The sequence below is a fragment of the Microplitis mediator genome, chromosome 11, assembly GCF_029852145.1.
Source record: "Microplitis mediator isolate UGA2020A chromosome 11, iyMicMedi2.1, whole genome shotgun sequence".
Taxonomy (NCBI): Eukaryota; Metazoa; Arthropoda; class Insecta; order Hymenoptera; family Braconidae; genus Microplitis; species Microplitis mediator.
In genome coordinates, this window is record NC_079979.1 from 16,596,336 (window position 1) to 16,612,811 (window position 16,476).

At 32.4% G+C, this 16,476-nt stretch overlaps 3 protein-coding genes across 3 annotated transcripts; 2 read left to right on the top strand and 1 right to left on the bottom strand.

The window, feature by feature from the left end:
• Positions 1 to 1,779: 1,779 nt before the first annotated feature.
• Positions 1,780 to 8,718, top strand: LOC130677934 (uncharacterized). Its single transcript, XM_057484871.1, has 11 exons — positions 1,780 to 1,963; positions 2,034 to 2,256; positions 2,328 to 2,996; positions 3,667 to 4,116; positions 4,185 to 4,424; positions 5,173 to 5,514; positions 5,578 to 6,133; positions 6,199 to 6,285; positions 6,364 to 6,498; positions 7,475 to 7,749; positions 7,827 to 8,718. The coding sequence occupies exons 1-11, from the start codon at positions 1,936 to 1,938 to the stop codon at positions 8,197 to 8,199; spliced, it is 3,378 nt and encodes a 1,125-aa protein (XP_057340854.1). The 5' UTR covers positions 1,780 to 1,935; the 3' UTR covers positions 8,200 to 8,718.
• LOC130677936 (negative elongation factor A-like) lies at positions 7,743 to 12,929 on the bottom strand. The gene is made up of 4 exons (XM_057484874.1): positions 12,639 to 12,929; positions 9,930 to 10,770; positions 9,658 to 9,854; positions 7,743 to 8,958 (listed from the first exon to the last, which is right to left on the bottom strand). The coding sequence occupies exons 1-4, from the start codon at positions 12,846 to 12,848 to the stop codon at positions 8,629 to 8,631; spliced, it is 1,578 nt and encodes a 525-aa protein (XP_057340857.1). The 5' UTR covers positions 12,849 to 12,929; the 3' UTR covers positions 7,743 to 8,628.
• A 1,820-nt stretch (positions 12,930 to 14,749) lies between these two features.
• On the top strand, positions 14,750 to 16,337 carry LOC130677938 (60S ribosomal protein L6). Its single transcript, XM_057484876.1, has 4 exons — positions 14,750 to 14,883; positions 15,283 to 15,459; positions 15,559 to 15,832; positions 15,950 to 16,337. The coding sequence occupies exons 2-4, from the start codon at positions 15,283 to 15,285 to the stop codon at positions 16,294 to 16,296; spliced, it is 798 nt and encodes a 265-aa protein (XP_057340859.1). The 5' UTR covers positions 14,750 to 14,883; the 3' UTR covers positions 16,297 to 16,337.
• Positions 16,338 to 16,476: the final 139 nt, after the last annotated feature.

The window sequence follows — 16,476 nt, forward strand, 5'->3', positions numbered from 1 at the left end:
TATTTTTCAAAACGATAAATTATTTTAAAAAATATGAAAAACGGGAGACTTTAAAATTTCCCGCCGTTTTTGAGCTGAGCTCAAAAATGTTATTATTGGTGGACTTTTGAGCTCGGACGGCTGGACCAATGAAATATATATTTAGTTGGAAAAATTAGTTTTTGTCCGACGATATTTTTGGAAAAAATCGACCGATTCGCGATAATTGAAAGAAGTTGAGATTTAGATTTGATCAAACTTGAGAAAAAATCGAGCGATTTGGGAGCTCAATAGAAAAAGTGTGTGAACATGTGACACAAACACACGGACGTCCATACCCTGATTAAACAACTGAATTCGATCGAATCAAACAGAATTAAATTTTTAATTCTATTTAATTCAGATAAATTCTGTTAATTTGGTACCTAACTTAAGAATGAATTCTGTCTAATTCGGCAGGAAAACCAGAATTTGTCCAAATTAAAACGAATTTAAATAATTCTATTCGGTTTAATTCTGATTAATTAAAAAATAATTCTCCAATTTCTGGTTCTGAATCTGAATTACACTGAATTAAAACGAATTTGAAATTTTTAAATCGGTTTTATTCTGTTCAATTCAAATTCAAATTTTCAATTCAGTTGAATTCTGTTTTGCAAAATTCGACAGAATATAACAGAATTAAAATTTTTAATTCGGTTGAATTCAGTTGTTTAATCAGGGTAGGAAAATGGTCAAAATTCCTATTCAAAAGTATGAGTGTAAATGCAGCAGACATAAGAAAACTTTGAAATTACATATAAAAAACTTAAATAATTAAAATAATGAAATTTAAAAAATGCACGTACTGATTTTTGAATTGTCTAAATGTGGATTTTTTTATTTTTATTTTATAATCATTTTATTTTATTATTTCAAGGTTTCAAAAATTGTCAGATGTCCGCTAACTTTACTGTCTTTCCAAAAGTTCCCATAAATTTAAATCAATGACTGCTCTTTTGAAGGTGTCCTCAAAAAGTCTTATAATGACTTCTTAAAAGTGTCATTTTTAATAACTCTTAATTAAGAGTTCTTGAAGACTCCATAAATAAGACGTCAATTTTGTGACGTCTAAATATATTTTATTTTGTCACTTCTTTATGAAATCAAAATTAGGAGCTCCTTAAGACGTCATGATAAATTCATACTGGTCTTATTTGCGAAGTCAGAAAAAAGAACTCTTTTTAAAGACGTTTTACTGAGTTCACTAGGTGGCTCATTCGACATCTTGAGAACTTCTTAAAGACTTCTTTAAGATGTTGATGAGACGTCCAAATCATAAATAGGAACGCATTCAGAACTCATCAAGACGTTATTTTGTTATGGGTTATGGGTTGGATTCTATGGAAACTTTTGGATAGCGATAGCTTTCTAGTTCCTCGAAACATCGAGATCTAAGATTGTGGATTTTATTTAAATCTGCATTTACTCCAGAGTGAATTTCACAGGAGATTAAATAAATAAACAGTCCCGCTTCACATTCACTCCAGATTTAATCTGCGTTCACCCCTTAATTTTTTTACAGCGCGAAAACTCGATTTTTAAAAATCAAACCGAAACCAATAACTTCCCTGTTTTTTAAAATCTCCAATTTTCACACCGGGACATTAAAAATATTTTTAAAAATTATCCCTATAGTTTTTAAAATTTTTCACACGTGCATATTTTTTTGGTAATCGAATTCTCGAAAAAAAATCCGAAAATTCTTAAATGTCTGTTAACTTTACGATCATATATATAATAATTGAAAGTCTTGAAGAAATAACGGAATCACTTCAAGGCTCCTTCTCTTCTCCCACTACTCAGAAAGTATGATCAGGATTCATAAGTCCCTTGTGTTGGAGAAAGTTGTCAGTATAAAATAAACAACTAAGGCCCCATGGTTAATTTAATGACATAGTTTAAAATGTATATGAAATGTGGTTAATTTTATTATCGATTTTTGGTAATTACTTTAAAATAATCAATTTCTTTTTTTTATACCTTCGTATTTTAATTTTAATTGTCTAAAATAGTGAGCAGCGTAAATGGACTACGACTAGCAGCTTACATATCATCAGGTGGCCTCCATGGAGAAATACGTTTTGAAAAAATATCAGAAGACAAAATTAAAATTAGGACGGCATTGCATGCAACTCTTCAGTATCCGGACCAGCAATGGCTCTGGTCGGTGACAAGATTTCCAGTTGATTATACAAAAATTGAGGATCGATGCGCTGACCAACATCTGGGAGAGTCGTAAGAAATTCATTTCTAATTACAATTTAAATTTAAAAAAAAATAATCAAATAACTTTTGATTGCTGACAGATTGATTGACTTGACGGAACTGGTGGGTCCGCTGACGTTGCCAGGAAACGAGTCAATGATTGTTGAGCTTCCAGGTATAAGTTTGACAGGTGAAAAAGGTCTTTGGAGCAAGGGATTGGTACTGCGAGACACTTACTCTCCTCGCACTATTTGCACATCGATAAATGTCTTGGAGAGAAACGCTGAAAAAAATGCAGAAGCTCGTTTCCATGGTCCGGTTGCGGGTACGGTCTGGTTTAAATGGCTAGGCGGTACTGCTGGAGATTCAACCACAGACACTATTATCTATACTGACTTGCATCACACCTCGGAACAAAAACTCCAGACTGTTAATTTCACAGAACATAATTGGAAAATTTATGTCACGGATATTTTTGACACGGGAAAAGAAAGAAGCGACTGCGATATTCTTCAGACAGTTTTTGACCCAGATGATCTAGGTGTTGGCAAAGCTATCGGAGATATTGATTCTCGGTTGGGTAAAATAAAAGTTGCGGTCGACGCTAATAAGAAATCAAAATCTGCTTATAAAGATCAAGTGATATCTCTACTGCCAGCAGATCTTCTTGGAACTCATCGTTCACTTTATTTAGTTATATTTCATCCAACTCACAGTGATTCGTTTCTTGCTTGTGCTAAAATTAAGAACCAAAAATTTGTCATAGCAAAGTAATTTTATTTTTTTTTAAACATTTATTATCACTAGTGCCAGGGTTTTTGCGTTGATTTAAAAATAATTGATAATTAGTGGTGTGAAATTTTTGATATTACGGGGAAAATATTGCTCTTATGAAAAAAGTTTTCAAATAAAAGTTGTAGGAAATTTAATTTTCTAAAAAAAATGTCTCTTATAATTTTTTCTTAGGACTAATAAGAAAGCGGTAATTTGAAAATTAAGATTTTCATAATTAACAAAATTTTGAATAATTCATTATGAATCTTAATTTTTGAATTACGGTGAAAATATTGGTCTTATAAAAAAAGTTTTCAAATAAAAGTTGTAGGAAATTTAATTATCTAAAAGAAATGTCTCTTATAATTTTTTCTTAGGACTAATAAGAAAGCCGTAATTTGAAAATTAAGATTTTCATAATTAACAAAATTTTGAATCATTCATTATGAGTCTTAATTTTTGAATTACGGTGAAAATATTGATCGTATAAGAAAATCATAAGAAACATTTTTTCTAGAAAATTAAATTTCCTACAACTTTTGTTTAAAAACTTTTTTCATAAGACCAATATTTATCCCGCAATATTAAAAATTTGAACTATTCATTTCAAAAATCTTGTCCCTAATTATCACTATCACTGTTATTATTAATGGATTTATTATTTAGGAGTCTGATAAACTCACGTGGAATAAAAGGCGAAGTGACGTTCACTCAAGAAACTCGATTCCATCCAACATGGGTGAATGTTTCTCTCACTCCAATAAATGATCTGGAAACAAGACTAAGATACGAAACTAAAACAGCGGCATACAAAATTCACGAGCTGCCTCACCAGCCTTTGATGTTCAACGACGGAGTTAAAAATGAGTGCAAAAATACCAAGTCTATGTACAATCCATCTAAAATTGATGAAAAAAATATACCGCCGGCTGGTCTAGGTACTCAAGACCAATACGGGATTGGAGATCTGTCTGGAAAACTTGAGGGCAGAAAAGAAGGCTCACATCACGATGACATTTTACCTGGGAGCGCTAAATTAAACGGCGTGTACTGGGATACTTTTCTACCTTTGTCTGGAGCTCATAGTATTTTGCACAGATCTCTAGTGTTGTACAAGTATGTTAAATATATATGAATAATAATAGTATGTTGTTACATATTAATATTTATTAAAATAATTGTAGATATAATGAGACTGATAATAAAGGTATCATTCCTTGGGTTTGCGGTACCATATCACAACATATTTCTCAAACCGCTGGACAGATGCCAATGCTGACTGCTCAAGCTGTCTTTAGGTACCCAATTGTTGGTAGAATAATCTTTCGACAGCCTCAAAATGAACCGGAGATGGACACTACTATTATTATTGAAAATTTAATTCATTCTGATGGCAGCGCGCTTAATAATACTGCCGACCATAGGTCAGTAAATTTATGTGTTCATTTAATTATTTATAATCCTGAAGTTAGCCGACGTCTTATCTAATAATTTTTGAATTGTTTTTTTAAATTCCATTTATAGTTTTTTTTCAATTTTCATAGTTCCCGCGCCGAGAGTTTAAATTTCTACCCTGTTAAAAGGGAAGAAAGTCGCTCTTTTTTATGAGAGAAATGACAAAAATTAGCGCATGCGCCATTCTTTCCATAAACAGAGACAGTAGTATATTACACACCTAGGGAGGAAAGTAGAATATTCCAATCCGGATGTATAATTGCCTAATTTTTCATTAAATCTGTACCTGAAAGTTTGAATTGCTGCCTCTGTGAAAAGAATCACGTATGCGCTAATTTTAATTATTTGTTTCCCATACGAACAAAAATATATATATGCAACAAATACATGCCTCATAAATGCAGATTTGTCCGGATATATATTTTTTGTATGGGTTCTTGATAAAAGAAAGGAACGACTTTCTTCCCTCTAAACAAGGCAGGAATTCGAACTTCCGGCGCGGATATGGTGAAAGATTTTAAACCTTCAGGTGCAGCTCTGGTAAAAAATCGCCTTCGGCTCGGGTAGGGAATTACACACCCGGGTTGAAATATCACTTTCTTCCCTTGATGTATAATGTACTAATTTTTTGTTGAAAAAAAATTCAAAAATTGTTAATTGTCTGTTAACTTCAGTATCATAATTATTTTAATAACTTACTTATTTTTTTTTTTAAAGATGGATGATCCATGACAACCCACCAGGTCGTGATTATTATAATTGGACAGCGCGATGTTTAAGTGCTGGAAATCCATACAATCCTCATAAAATAGAATGGGATTCAAATCATCCAGAGCGTTGCTCCACTAATGAAATAACTCTCTGTCGTCTTGGTGATTTAACAAGACACGGAATGTTGAATATTGCCGGTAGAAAACGTGACGGTCCTCATTTAACTCGTAAACTTTTAACTGATATGTCATTACCACTATCGGGGCCGCATAGTATTTTAGGCAAAAGTTTAGTAATTTATGATGACCATGGACCAGTTGCTCGAGGGGAGAGACTCGGCTGCACGATGTAAGAATTTAATCAACTTGTAGGAATTATTATTTTATTTACTTATTTATTTTTTATTTTCAGAATCAGCCGAGTGTACAGAAGGAAAGCAGTAGCTAAAGATTGGTTCGGTAATGGAGAAGAGACGACCGTCAAAGGTAAATTCGAGTTCATCCAGCAGACTGAGTACGATGTAACAGATGTCGAAGTGATGATGGAAGGGTTGAACGGTCAAACAAGTGGTTATCACATTCACATGACTCCTATTGAAATGGATCTAGAATTTCCATGCGAAGCGACGTCTCTGTATGAGATTTTCAATCCATTAAATGTAAATAAATCTACGAATGAACCGGGGGAAGGGACAGTGGATCAATATGGGATCGGCGATTTAAGTGGGAAATTTGGGACACTTGATAACAGAAGAAAGTACTCGGGTGCTTTTAACGATACGATGCTTCCGCTATTTGGGTATGAGGGAATCATAGGCAGAAGTTTGGTGATTCATAAAAAAGACAGAGACGTCAGGTGGACTTGCTCGACGATTGAGAGAGGATACGCTCCGTCAGAAGCTCGAGAGCTGAGAGCTATCGCGTCATTCCATCATCCTCAAGGTTACGCTTACGGATACATTAGAATGGTTTGTATTTTAAAAATTTAATTAATTAATTATGTGAAATTTTAATTAATAAAAATTATTTCTAGACCCAGCTGGTATACAAAGATCACAGTCAAAGTGAGACAATCATTGAAGTAAAGCTGCGACATCCGGGGGAACGCGATCGGAATATTGTGAGCGCGGAATTTTGTTTATTAAAAATATATTAGACAAGTGTTAGAACAACTTAACATATATTTATATATTTTTAGACACGAAATCACAACTGGGCGATTTACGTCAATCCCGTTGGAGTGGATGCCACCGTTAAGACCAAGGACACGCGATGCGTCGCTGGTGGATACGTTTGGAATCCTTATTTTACCCAATTAGCTGATCCACTCAACGTAAGCCTTCATATTATTATAAATAATATCAATTTATTGATTTAAAAATAATAATAACAGTCTATATTATTAAGAGAGTAAGGGAAATTTTGTTCCAGCCATATATGATAGAATTATTTAATATGCTGGAGTTAGCAGACAATTAACAATTTTCGAATTTTTTTTCTACAATTTAATTAAAAAAAAAACTAAATTAAAAATATGCACATGTAGGAAATTTAAAAAACTATAGGTGCAATTTTTTTTAAATATAATTATTATATAAGTATTTAATTAAGAGAGAATAAGAAAAAATAAACAAATTTAATTATGATCCTGAAGTTAGCAGACAATTAACAATTTTTGAATTTTTTTTTCAATAGATCAAATACAAAAAAAAATATGCACATGTAGAAAATTCAAAAAACTACAAGTGCAATTTTTTTTATAATTTATCGTTTTGAAAATAATCAAAAAATTATTAGACGTCGACTAACTTCAGTATCATATTTAATTTGGTATCAGTGGAAAAAAAATATTAGACTGATAAAAAAAAATTTGACCGTATGCAGATTTTTTTTCAAGAATTCCATGATTATACAGTCACCGAAATCAATAAATTTGCGAGTCAATGACAAAATTTGTCTTATTAAAGTCCAATGATAATAAAAATAAAGATGTACCTGAGGATCAAAACGTTTTTCACGCAACGAAAATGAAAAAATTTCATGTAATTTGACTGGTTCCGGTCGAGGGTGGCCTCAGATTTTGGCTGACATACCAGCGTCTCTGCGAAACATTTCAGAAATCTAGTCATCCAGTAGATTTTTCTTTTTGTTGCGCAAAAAACGTTCCGATCTTCAGGAAAATAAATAAACAACAGATTGTATAGTAAATTTTAGAGTAGATATTTTAATAAACAATTAAATTCAAATCATCTTTAATAAATGTGACAGTAATACTGCAGTCACGTAGTAATGAAAAATTTTAATTGCAGGAAGAGCTTTACAGACAAGAATGTGGACCCGACCAGCCATTTCGCTGTCATGTTGGTGATCTCTCAGCCCGTCTTGGACCCATCGACATCGGACTAGAACGTAAAGTTTTCGTAGACGGGAACTTTCCTCTAGAAGGAACAGTTTCCGCTCTAGGGAAATCAATCGTCATCTTGGATCAAGATTTCGGGTCACAAAGATACGCTTGCGCTAACATTGAACCTGATAACGATATTGTCAAGTACGCGAACATTCGACGTCCACCACGATTTGTTGTGTAAGTCCATAATTTTTAATTAATTCTTAAATTACAATATAATTTATTTACAATAATTATTTTTATTTAAATTCCAGAGCTCAGTTTTTAGAGGATGTGAGAAAGGTAATGGGCATTCCCGAGTGGATGCTGTCTATTGACAGCAGAAAAACTAAAATACTTCACAATGGAGCTTGTATACAATTTTTATTACACTTCCGCGGCCCAATAGCCAATCGTTTGGAAATAGATTTCAGTAAATTAATATCAACGGGTAAATTAAACGAGCCTAGTTTATCAATACCTGGTTATGTACATACGAAGCGAAAAAAAACACTAGGCCACCGTCAATGCGGGACACGCGATCCCACTGAGAAAAGTTACAGTACGAAATTTTACACAAGTAAAACAATTATAATTTTGCCATCATACATATTAATTATTTGCACTCTAATTTATCAGGTAATTTAGTTACATATATTTTTTTTCTTTTACCTAATAATATTTTAAGTATTATATTTTATATTCTGTTATTTACTATAAATATACATATGTATTATTAATTAATTGATTAATTAATTATTCGTAATACAATAATTATTTCATTAAATCTTAATTATTGCGACATCTTCAAGATCATCAGCTTTGTAAATCTTAAATATAAACTATTTCTAAACTATTATATTTTAATTTCCTATCTACCTTCGATATCAACGGATTCGTGTTTCAATAAACGATTTAATTAAATGAGATTTTTAAAATATATATAAAGTACTGACACGATTCCACAGGCACTTAAGCCACGAGTTTAAAAGTGCGAAAAAATTTTAAAATGGAGCCGAAAATATCAACGACGTACGAATTTTTAATTCAAAAAAATTTAGGCGGTAAAATAAAAAATTAATTAGAAGCGGCAGTGGCAGTCGCTGCTGGCGTATTCGAGCTCACGGAATCCTCAGTGACAACACGTCGATTTTTTTTTATTCTTTTCCACTCACCGTTGGTATAATTCATTTGGAAATGGGTTTCAACGAGCATCGATACTGTGGTGCCGTCAGGCTGTACCACGTCTTCAACATTTTCGGACAACATCACGGTTACAATGTTACCTAATTTCGGACAAGGGTTTGTTCTCGCGCCAGCCATGAATCCCAATATGAGAGCTTTTTCGGGCCTCGTAACTTTGTTTGCTGTCCGGAACATTTCTTGTGCTTCCAACATTTGTTCTCGCTGTAATTAAATAATTAATTATTAATAATTGTAAGAGTGGTCATTAAAAATTTAATTTTCTCAGCCGCCCCATAAAAAGCTTCTTTTTAGTGAAAAAATACCTGGGGAATTTGGTTTTTTTTTTTAAGTAAAAAGAACACGTGCCGCAGGACGATCAAAGTTCACTTTTCAATGCGATCGCGGTTTTTTTTTAAATATCTCATGAAATATGCAGATTAAAGGAAAAAATCATAGGAACAATTTTGTAGGAAATTAAATTCTTAACAAAAAAGGTTTTATTCATTTTTTTGATAAAATGTGTATTTATGAAGATATTTTTGACATTCGTTATCCTTAAAATGCTCAATTGATAAAATCTAAAAAAGTTTTTTTAAAATGTCTTCATAAATACACATTATATAAAAAAAATGAATATGACCTTTTTTGTCAAGAATTTAATTTCCTACAAAATTGTTCCTATGACTTTTTTCATTAATCTGCATATTTCATGAGATATTTAAAAAAAACCGCGACTGTATCGAAAAATGAACTTTGATCGTCCTTCGGCACGTGTTCTTTTTACTTAAAAAAAAAACCAAATTCCCCACATATTTTTTCACTAAAAAGAAACTTTTTATGGGGCGCCTGAGAAAATTTAATTTTTAACGACCACCTAATAATTATAATTAGTCTTCTTAAAATTACAATAAAAATACTAACAGTAAGCGATAATCCTTTTCTTGTATTAGCAGTAGCATTGGCAGGTTGTGCTGTAGTTTGAATACGAATTTGTGTGACTGTTGGCGCGGGTCTGACAGCTTGGACGCTGGCTGGAGCCGCTTCTGCGGTAACAATTGTCGGCGGAGCTGGTACGGGTACACTTGTACTGGGTGCTGCTGGTATTGTTGGAGTCGTTGCTAAAAGAAAATTAATATCAGTATTAATATTAATATTATAAAATTAATTACTTGAAGTAATTAATTAACACTTACGGGTAGTGGGTGTAGTCGGTGCTGGAACAGCAACTGGAGTAGTAGGAGGAGCGTAAGATTGGGTGGTAGCTGTAGTGGCAGCTGGAGTAGCTGGTGGGTTTATTGGAGCAAGACCCTGAGCATACTCTGGCGTCGTCGGAGCTTCTGCAGGCGCTGGAGTTGCTGCAGCGACTGCCGCAGTTTGTGCTTCTGCAACTTTTTTCTGTTGCTCTTCGAGTTCTAGCATTCGCTTGCGTTTTTTAGCCTGCGCGTAACCCAGAGGCTGTTCATTTATATCCAGCAATTTTATACCACCGTCTTTGCGGATCCTACTGCTGATAGGTGTCCTGGTGTACATTGAGGAAGGTGTCAATGCTGGAGATCTGAACCCACCGGATGGTACTCGACTTGGAATTCCTTTAAGAGGAGTCGTGTCTGTCATTTTTCTTGGCATTCCTCGACTGCGCACTGGTACCGTTGGTGCTGTACTTTTTTTCATGTTATTCGCGGCATCGACACTCTTCTGTACCAGTTCAGCTCTCAATGCAGCACTTTTGGGTTTTCTTTTCAGTGTGAAATGTTTTGTTGGCGCTGGTTGCTGACCGACTACTGATGTCAAAGCTGTTTTGTTGAGGTAATGACATTCCAATGGTAGCATAGTCAAGTCATTTTGTTTTTTCAATAACTTTCTGAGATCGTTTACCAGTTCACCAAATATAGGACGATGTTCATCCAAGTCTGATATATCTGTATTCAACGATCCAGTCGCTGGCAACGTTTTCATCGCTTCGGATAACATCGAAACCCACAAGTCGCTGTCCACTGATGCAATTTCAATAACTTCCTCCAATTCATTTCTCCACTAAAATTCAAAAAATTATGATATTTAAATAAATTAAGTTGTCATTTTTCTTACAACCCAAGTGACATCAACAAGATGGCAGTTTTTTGACTTATCAGACACCAAAATGTTGACAAAACAATCAGAAATTTTTGTCACCACAAAAATGTCTGATTGAAAAACTTGACACAAGTGACGTCAAACAGTAAATTACAAATAGTTGTCAATTAAATCATCGAAACGAATTTTTAAGACGAGAAATAGAAGTCAAATTTCTTACGACTTCTAGACCCAGCATCTGTATCTCTTATTTATATAAAAAAAAATTCCGGCTGCCCAATTTCACAACACAGTAAGAAAAAAATTTTTTAAAATCAATTCTTTAGTATTTTTATTTCCAGTAGTCTTGTGGACATGGTTCAATTCAAATTTAAAAAATTTTATTTGTCAGTTACTGTTTTGAAATTGGGCAGCCGACTCGGCAAAATAAAACTTGTCCTTTTAAAAAACATCTCAAAGTTGTCTCTGTGCTCCTTGGACTAGACAGTAGTCTTGAAGCTGTGTTTTGACCTATCAGGGCACCAAATTGTTGACAAAATCAGAAATTTTTGTCTCTGAAAAAACGTCTGCTTAAAAAATTTGACACAAGTAACGACAAAAATTAAATTGCAAATAATTGTTAACTAAATCATCTAAACTCTTTTTCATTTGAAATGACTTTTCTAAGACGTTCCCTAATGTTCCATCCGCAGACGTTAAATCCGCGACGTATTTTCAAAGATTTTGTGTCTTTGTAATTACAATAGTATGTCAACAGACCAACGCTTGCAATGTTAATGAAAAAATTAAATGAGTAAATAAAGTAAATAAATTATTATACTTGAATGCTTTGAATTTATCTGCCCCAAAACGGGCCTACGACATAGCCGGCTGCTAAATACTACAAAATCTTCTAAAAACTCTTTCCGTTTTGGGCCTATCAACAGAATATCTAAGTCGGTCAATGCTATCAGCTCGGATGTGAACTTCTTTGGTTGTCCCTACCCATCCTTTCGGAAGTCTGTCAAAAAGCTGGTGCTGGAATACAACGACTAACTACGAACTTCTCCACGTGCAATCTTTTTGTCTTCATCATCTTTGTATATCTATATTACAATCCATCGCTTAAAGCGTTATTTCGCCTGTTACTCTCCTTTCATATTCTATGTAAATTCTTAAAGACACTGAAGTTAGCAGGCGTCTAATAATTTTTGGATTTTTTTTTAGACGCTAAACCATAAAAAAAAAAATATTTGAAAAAATTGCACCTGTAGTTTTTTTAATTTTCTACATGTACATATTTTTATTTTATTTTTTTGCAATTAATTTGTTGAAAAACAAAAATTCAAAAATTTTTAAATGTCTGCTAACTTCAGGATCATAAATTGTTATTGTACTTTGCCGATTGGCGTTAAATAAATAAATAAAAATTATAAAGCCGCGAATTAGATGTCCGCGGGCAAACATTCGTGATACTTCTGAGACAAAAAAACACACAAATTTTCTATGACTTCTAGAACCAGCATCTGTACATCTCATTTATTAAAAAAAAACTTGACTTTGCGACCAAATAAAATTTGTCTCGTCCTTTCAAGACAAATATTTATGCCATAAAGTTGTTGTTAAATTCAATATTTATAAAAAAAGCCCGCCATTAGTAGATGGCGTTGACGTCAATGTTTTTAAAGCAATTACTGCTCCACATAATTTACTTATCTACGCATTATTACCTACGCAATACAAATTGATTACTAAATTAATTAGTTAATGAATAACAATATATTTAAATAATTAAATCACCATAATAAATAAATAATTAAAAAAAAAATAAACTTGATAAAAAATTTTACCTCTTCAACATTGCGTCTTGGTATGTGAAAAAACGAAAGCAATAATTTAAGTTTTACTTGGGTTTGTAATTCAGCAAAACATTCCTTTATGTTGCGTAAAACTTCAGCGTTTAATTGAGAACAGATAGAACTTCCAGTCCAACTATCGTTTGATATTCCCAATTTGTTATGAAGCCACAACGATGTATCACTGTCCCTCACATTCGCCATATTGGAGTCGTGTCAGAGTTACCACGATGTTAAGTTAAAAAAAAAATGTTTATTGTTATTGCGTTCTCTCTTGTTAACTATAGCGTGAATATGTTCTTTTAATTCGCTCTTCGGAACTGGAGGCGTTCAGCTCGCGGAGAAATGTAGAATTTAAAAGCGCGCGATATCACTATTTAAATTCGAATTAGGTTATAATATTTTATTCGGAGTTAAAATTGTACATATGTAAATAAAATTAACTCATTTAATTTGAGTAAAACTGTATTATTTTATTCGCATACTTTAGACAAAATAAAAAGACGAACTTTATAAAATATCGTAACTTTATAAAATAACCAACGTACAAGTTGGTTACCACGCTCGGAATAATCTAATGTCCGAATGCTTGAATGTGCTGATTATCACTCGCTTTCATCCCCTCTCAAATGAGTGGGCCCATACGGATTTTGACGTCACTGCAGCTTTATTTTCCCCAGGACTGTTGCTGCCATGAAGTCTCGCCCTATTGTTTGTAGTTTAGGCCCAGCAAAATAATCCCTTAATTGTTTTGAATATTTTGGGAAAGTTTTGCCAACAAGAGAATTACACCCAGGTAGAAAAATATTATAATGTCATTATAATGATTTGCGCATTATAATACGTGTCAAAAATATTAACTTTTCCAAAATTCTCCCATAAAAAATCTAAAAAATACCAAAAACTCTGCTTTAAAAAAATTTTTTTTAAAAATGGTTTTTTTTTTTTAAATCATAGTTTTCATCAAAGATTATGTTATGAAAAAAAATTTTTTGATTATCTTATAAACAACGCATTTGTTTATAACAATTTTTTAAACAATATGGGATAAAAATGATTGAAAATCATTTTTAAGTAGCTTATGATCATAAGAAAACGGACCAATAGCAATATAATGAAAAAAATATTTTTTTCAATGTTTAATCGAGGTTGATAATTTTTGACTTAAGTAAATTGTTAATAACAAAGTGAAAATTAACAATTTTTTAATTTTTCCAACAGTAATCTATTCTATAGTCTTTGTAAAATACCTCCATGAAAGGAAAAAAAACCAAAATTAATAGTTTAATAATTAACGCACTTTCAATGTTGATGTTCGTGCTACAAAAAATTGTTAATAAATTAATGGATAACTAATTGAACAATCGCAATAAAAATTTTTGATCGCCGGATTATTGTTCATTGATCTATCCTGTAGGTGCCTGAATTTTTTTTATTTCTTAATTTTTATATTTAATAAGTTTAAATAATATTTTTTTATTAAAGGTCTCGGGAGCGAGAGTTCCCGTTTTCGGCCGTATTTTCAACCCCCTAGAAAAATTATAAATATTGGTCCTAGGAGGCAGGACTTTTTTTTAGGAAATTTCTCCCTCTTTTTGGATATTTTTTCAAATTCCAAAAATTTTGAATACTTTTTGAGATATTCGCAAAAAACAAAACCCTTTTTTTTTTTACTAAATTGTTTATAACTTTTGTAATTTTTGCAAGCCCCACTCCAAATTTTTCAAAAAGTTTCTAGATGCGATGACGAATCGAATGACACCTCAATCATAATTTTCCGAGGCGAATAAAAAATTTTGACCTAAAAGGCACATGTTGACTAGACCATATGCAGTTAAAAATTTACCATTTACTATTTTGAGTACAAAAGTTACGAGTGTGAATGTAGCAGATAAATGTCACTTTTTTAAATCTTTAAATGAATAAAATGTAAGTAAAATAAAAATTTTAAAATTCGTATTTAAATAATTTAAAAATCAGTGCGCGCTTTTCTTTAAATTTCAATATTTATTCAATTTTTAAAATCTATAAATTTTCTCATCTGCTACATTCACACTCCGGAATTTTCAGAGTTTTCAGGGAAAAATAAATTATCTAGGAAATACACAGGACGCCACCGCTCCCATGATTTCTTTGTTACCGACACCTATAGGGATTTAAATTTTCTGTCAGTCCTGGAGCTGGTGTCATTTCATAACCAAACTTACGTTCACTCTCTCTTTTCATCGGTACACTCGTGGTAAGCAAAGCTCGTGATATTTTTATAAAATAATCCAACGAATCCTTTACTAAATTAATTAACAATAATAAAAAAAACTATTTATATTTAAACGTAAATAATTATTTTATAATATTATTAAAGTATTTTTGTTTTTTATTGCTAATTTTTTCGCACTGAGTGATTTTACGACAACGCGATTGTCTGACACTGACTTTTTTTTTTGTTTATTTGAATATTTTCAATTTAAAATAATTTAACTTTTTCAAAAAACGGTTATCACTCTTCATTATTTCTTGTGATAATTAACTGTAATCTACTTTTTTTTCTTTAATTAACATAATTATCCTAATCTTCATTTGATGTTGGACAGAAGGGTTAAGTGAGTGTTTGATTGATGATTGTTTTTATGTTTTTTAGATGGCAGATGCTAAAGTAAAAACACCAGCAAAGCCAGCGGCTTCTGCTACCCCAGCAAAGAAAGCAGGCAAGCCAAGAAATTACGATCTTGGTAATGGCGTTTACCGATTCAGCCGAACACGTATGTTCCACAAGAAGGCTGTCTACAAATTTTTAGACAAGAAAACACCTAAAACTGTAAGTTCAATTAATTTCACTTGTCTCTAATTGAAAATATATATGTTATGTGTTTATTATTTGAATGTAAATTTATGTATTGGTAATTTTAAATTACAGGTCAAACCTAAGAAACCTGTAACCATTGAGAAAAAAATCAATGGTGATAAGAATGGAGGAACTCGAGTCGTACGTCTTTTAAAGCGACGTGCGAATTACCCCACTGTCGACCCTGTAACCGTACATCACTCCAAAAAGTGCTTTAGGGATCACACACGGTTCGTGCGACCATCGCTCGTTCCTGGAACTATTTTAATTCTATTAGCCGGACGTCACAAGGGCAAACGCGTTGTCCTCCTAAAAGTGCTGAAAAGCGGATTGCTTTTAGTTACTGGTAAGTTTGAATTTTTATATTTATTTTTTATTTAATTGAGTCAATACTCAAATGTTTTGCAAGCGTAATAATTGTTATTGATATTGTTAATTTAATTACTTATTATTGTTTTTCTAGGCCCATTCTTGATCAACGCTTGCCCCATGCGAAGGGTAAGCCAGAACTATGTCATCGCCACGTCTACTCGCTTGGACATGGGAGCTGTCAAAGATTTGGAGAAATATGATGACGACTATTTCAAGCGAAAGCGCGAAAAACGCGCAAAGAAAGAAGAAGGTGATATCTTCACCAAAAAGGCTGTGGAGTACACAGCCAGTGAACAGCGTAAAGCTGATCAGAAAATTGTCGATAAGATGGTTATTGATTCCATCAAATCGCATGCAGACAAGAAAATGTTGTTTACATACTTGTCTGCAATGTTCGGACTTAGAAGTAGTCAGTATCCACACAGAATGAAATTTTAGATTGGGCTTTCGACAGTTAAATAAAATAAACAAAAAATTTATTTATTGAATTTTATTTTTTCCTAAACTCTGTTCCATTTAATAATAATTCATCTAGAAATAGTTCCTAGAAATTTGAATTTTTTTAGCGGGAGTTTTTCATTCATTTAATTTTTAATGAATATTTATTATAATTATGAT

Coding starts and splice junctions, on each gene's coding strand:
- LOC130677938 (XM_057484876.1), top strand. CDS start 15,283: ATGGCAGATGCTAAAGTAAAAACACCAGCAAAGCCAGCGGCTTCTGCT. Junction 15,460..15,558: donor ACAAGAAAACACCTAAAACT/GTAAGTTCAATT, acceptor TTTAAATTACAG/GTCAAACCTAAGAAACCTGT. Junction 15,833..15,949: donor CGGATTGCTTTTAGTTACTG/GTAAGTTTGAAT, acceptor TTGTTTTTCTAG/GCCCATTCTTGATCAACGCT.
- LOC130677936 (XM_057484874.1), bottom strand. CDS start 12,848: ATGGCGAATGTGAGGGACAGTGATACATCGTTGTGGCTTCATAACAAA. Junction 9,855..9,929: donor ACCGACTACACCCACTACCC/GTAAGTGTTAAT, acceptor ATTTTCTTTTAG/CAACGACTCCAACAATACCA. Junction 8,959..9,657: donor GAAAAGGATTATCGCTTACT/GTTAGTATTTTT, acceptor ATTTAATTACAG/CGAGAACAAATGTTGGAAGC.
- LOC130677934 (XM_057484871.1), top strand. CDS start 1,936: ATGTGGTTAATTTTATTATCGATTTTTG. Junction 2,997..3,666: donor CAAAAATTTGTCATAGCAAA/GTAATTTTATTT, acceptor TTTATTATTTAG/GAGTCTGATAAACTCACGTG. Junction 6,134..6,198: donor CTTACGGATACATTAGAATG/GTTTGTATTTTA, acceptor AATTATTTCTAG/ACCCAGCTGGTATACAAAGA.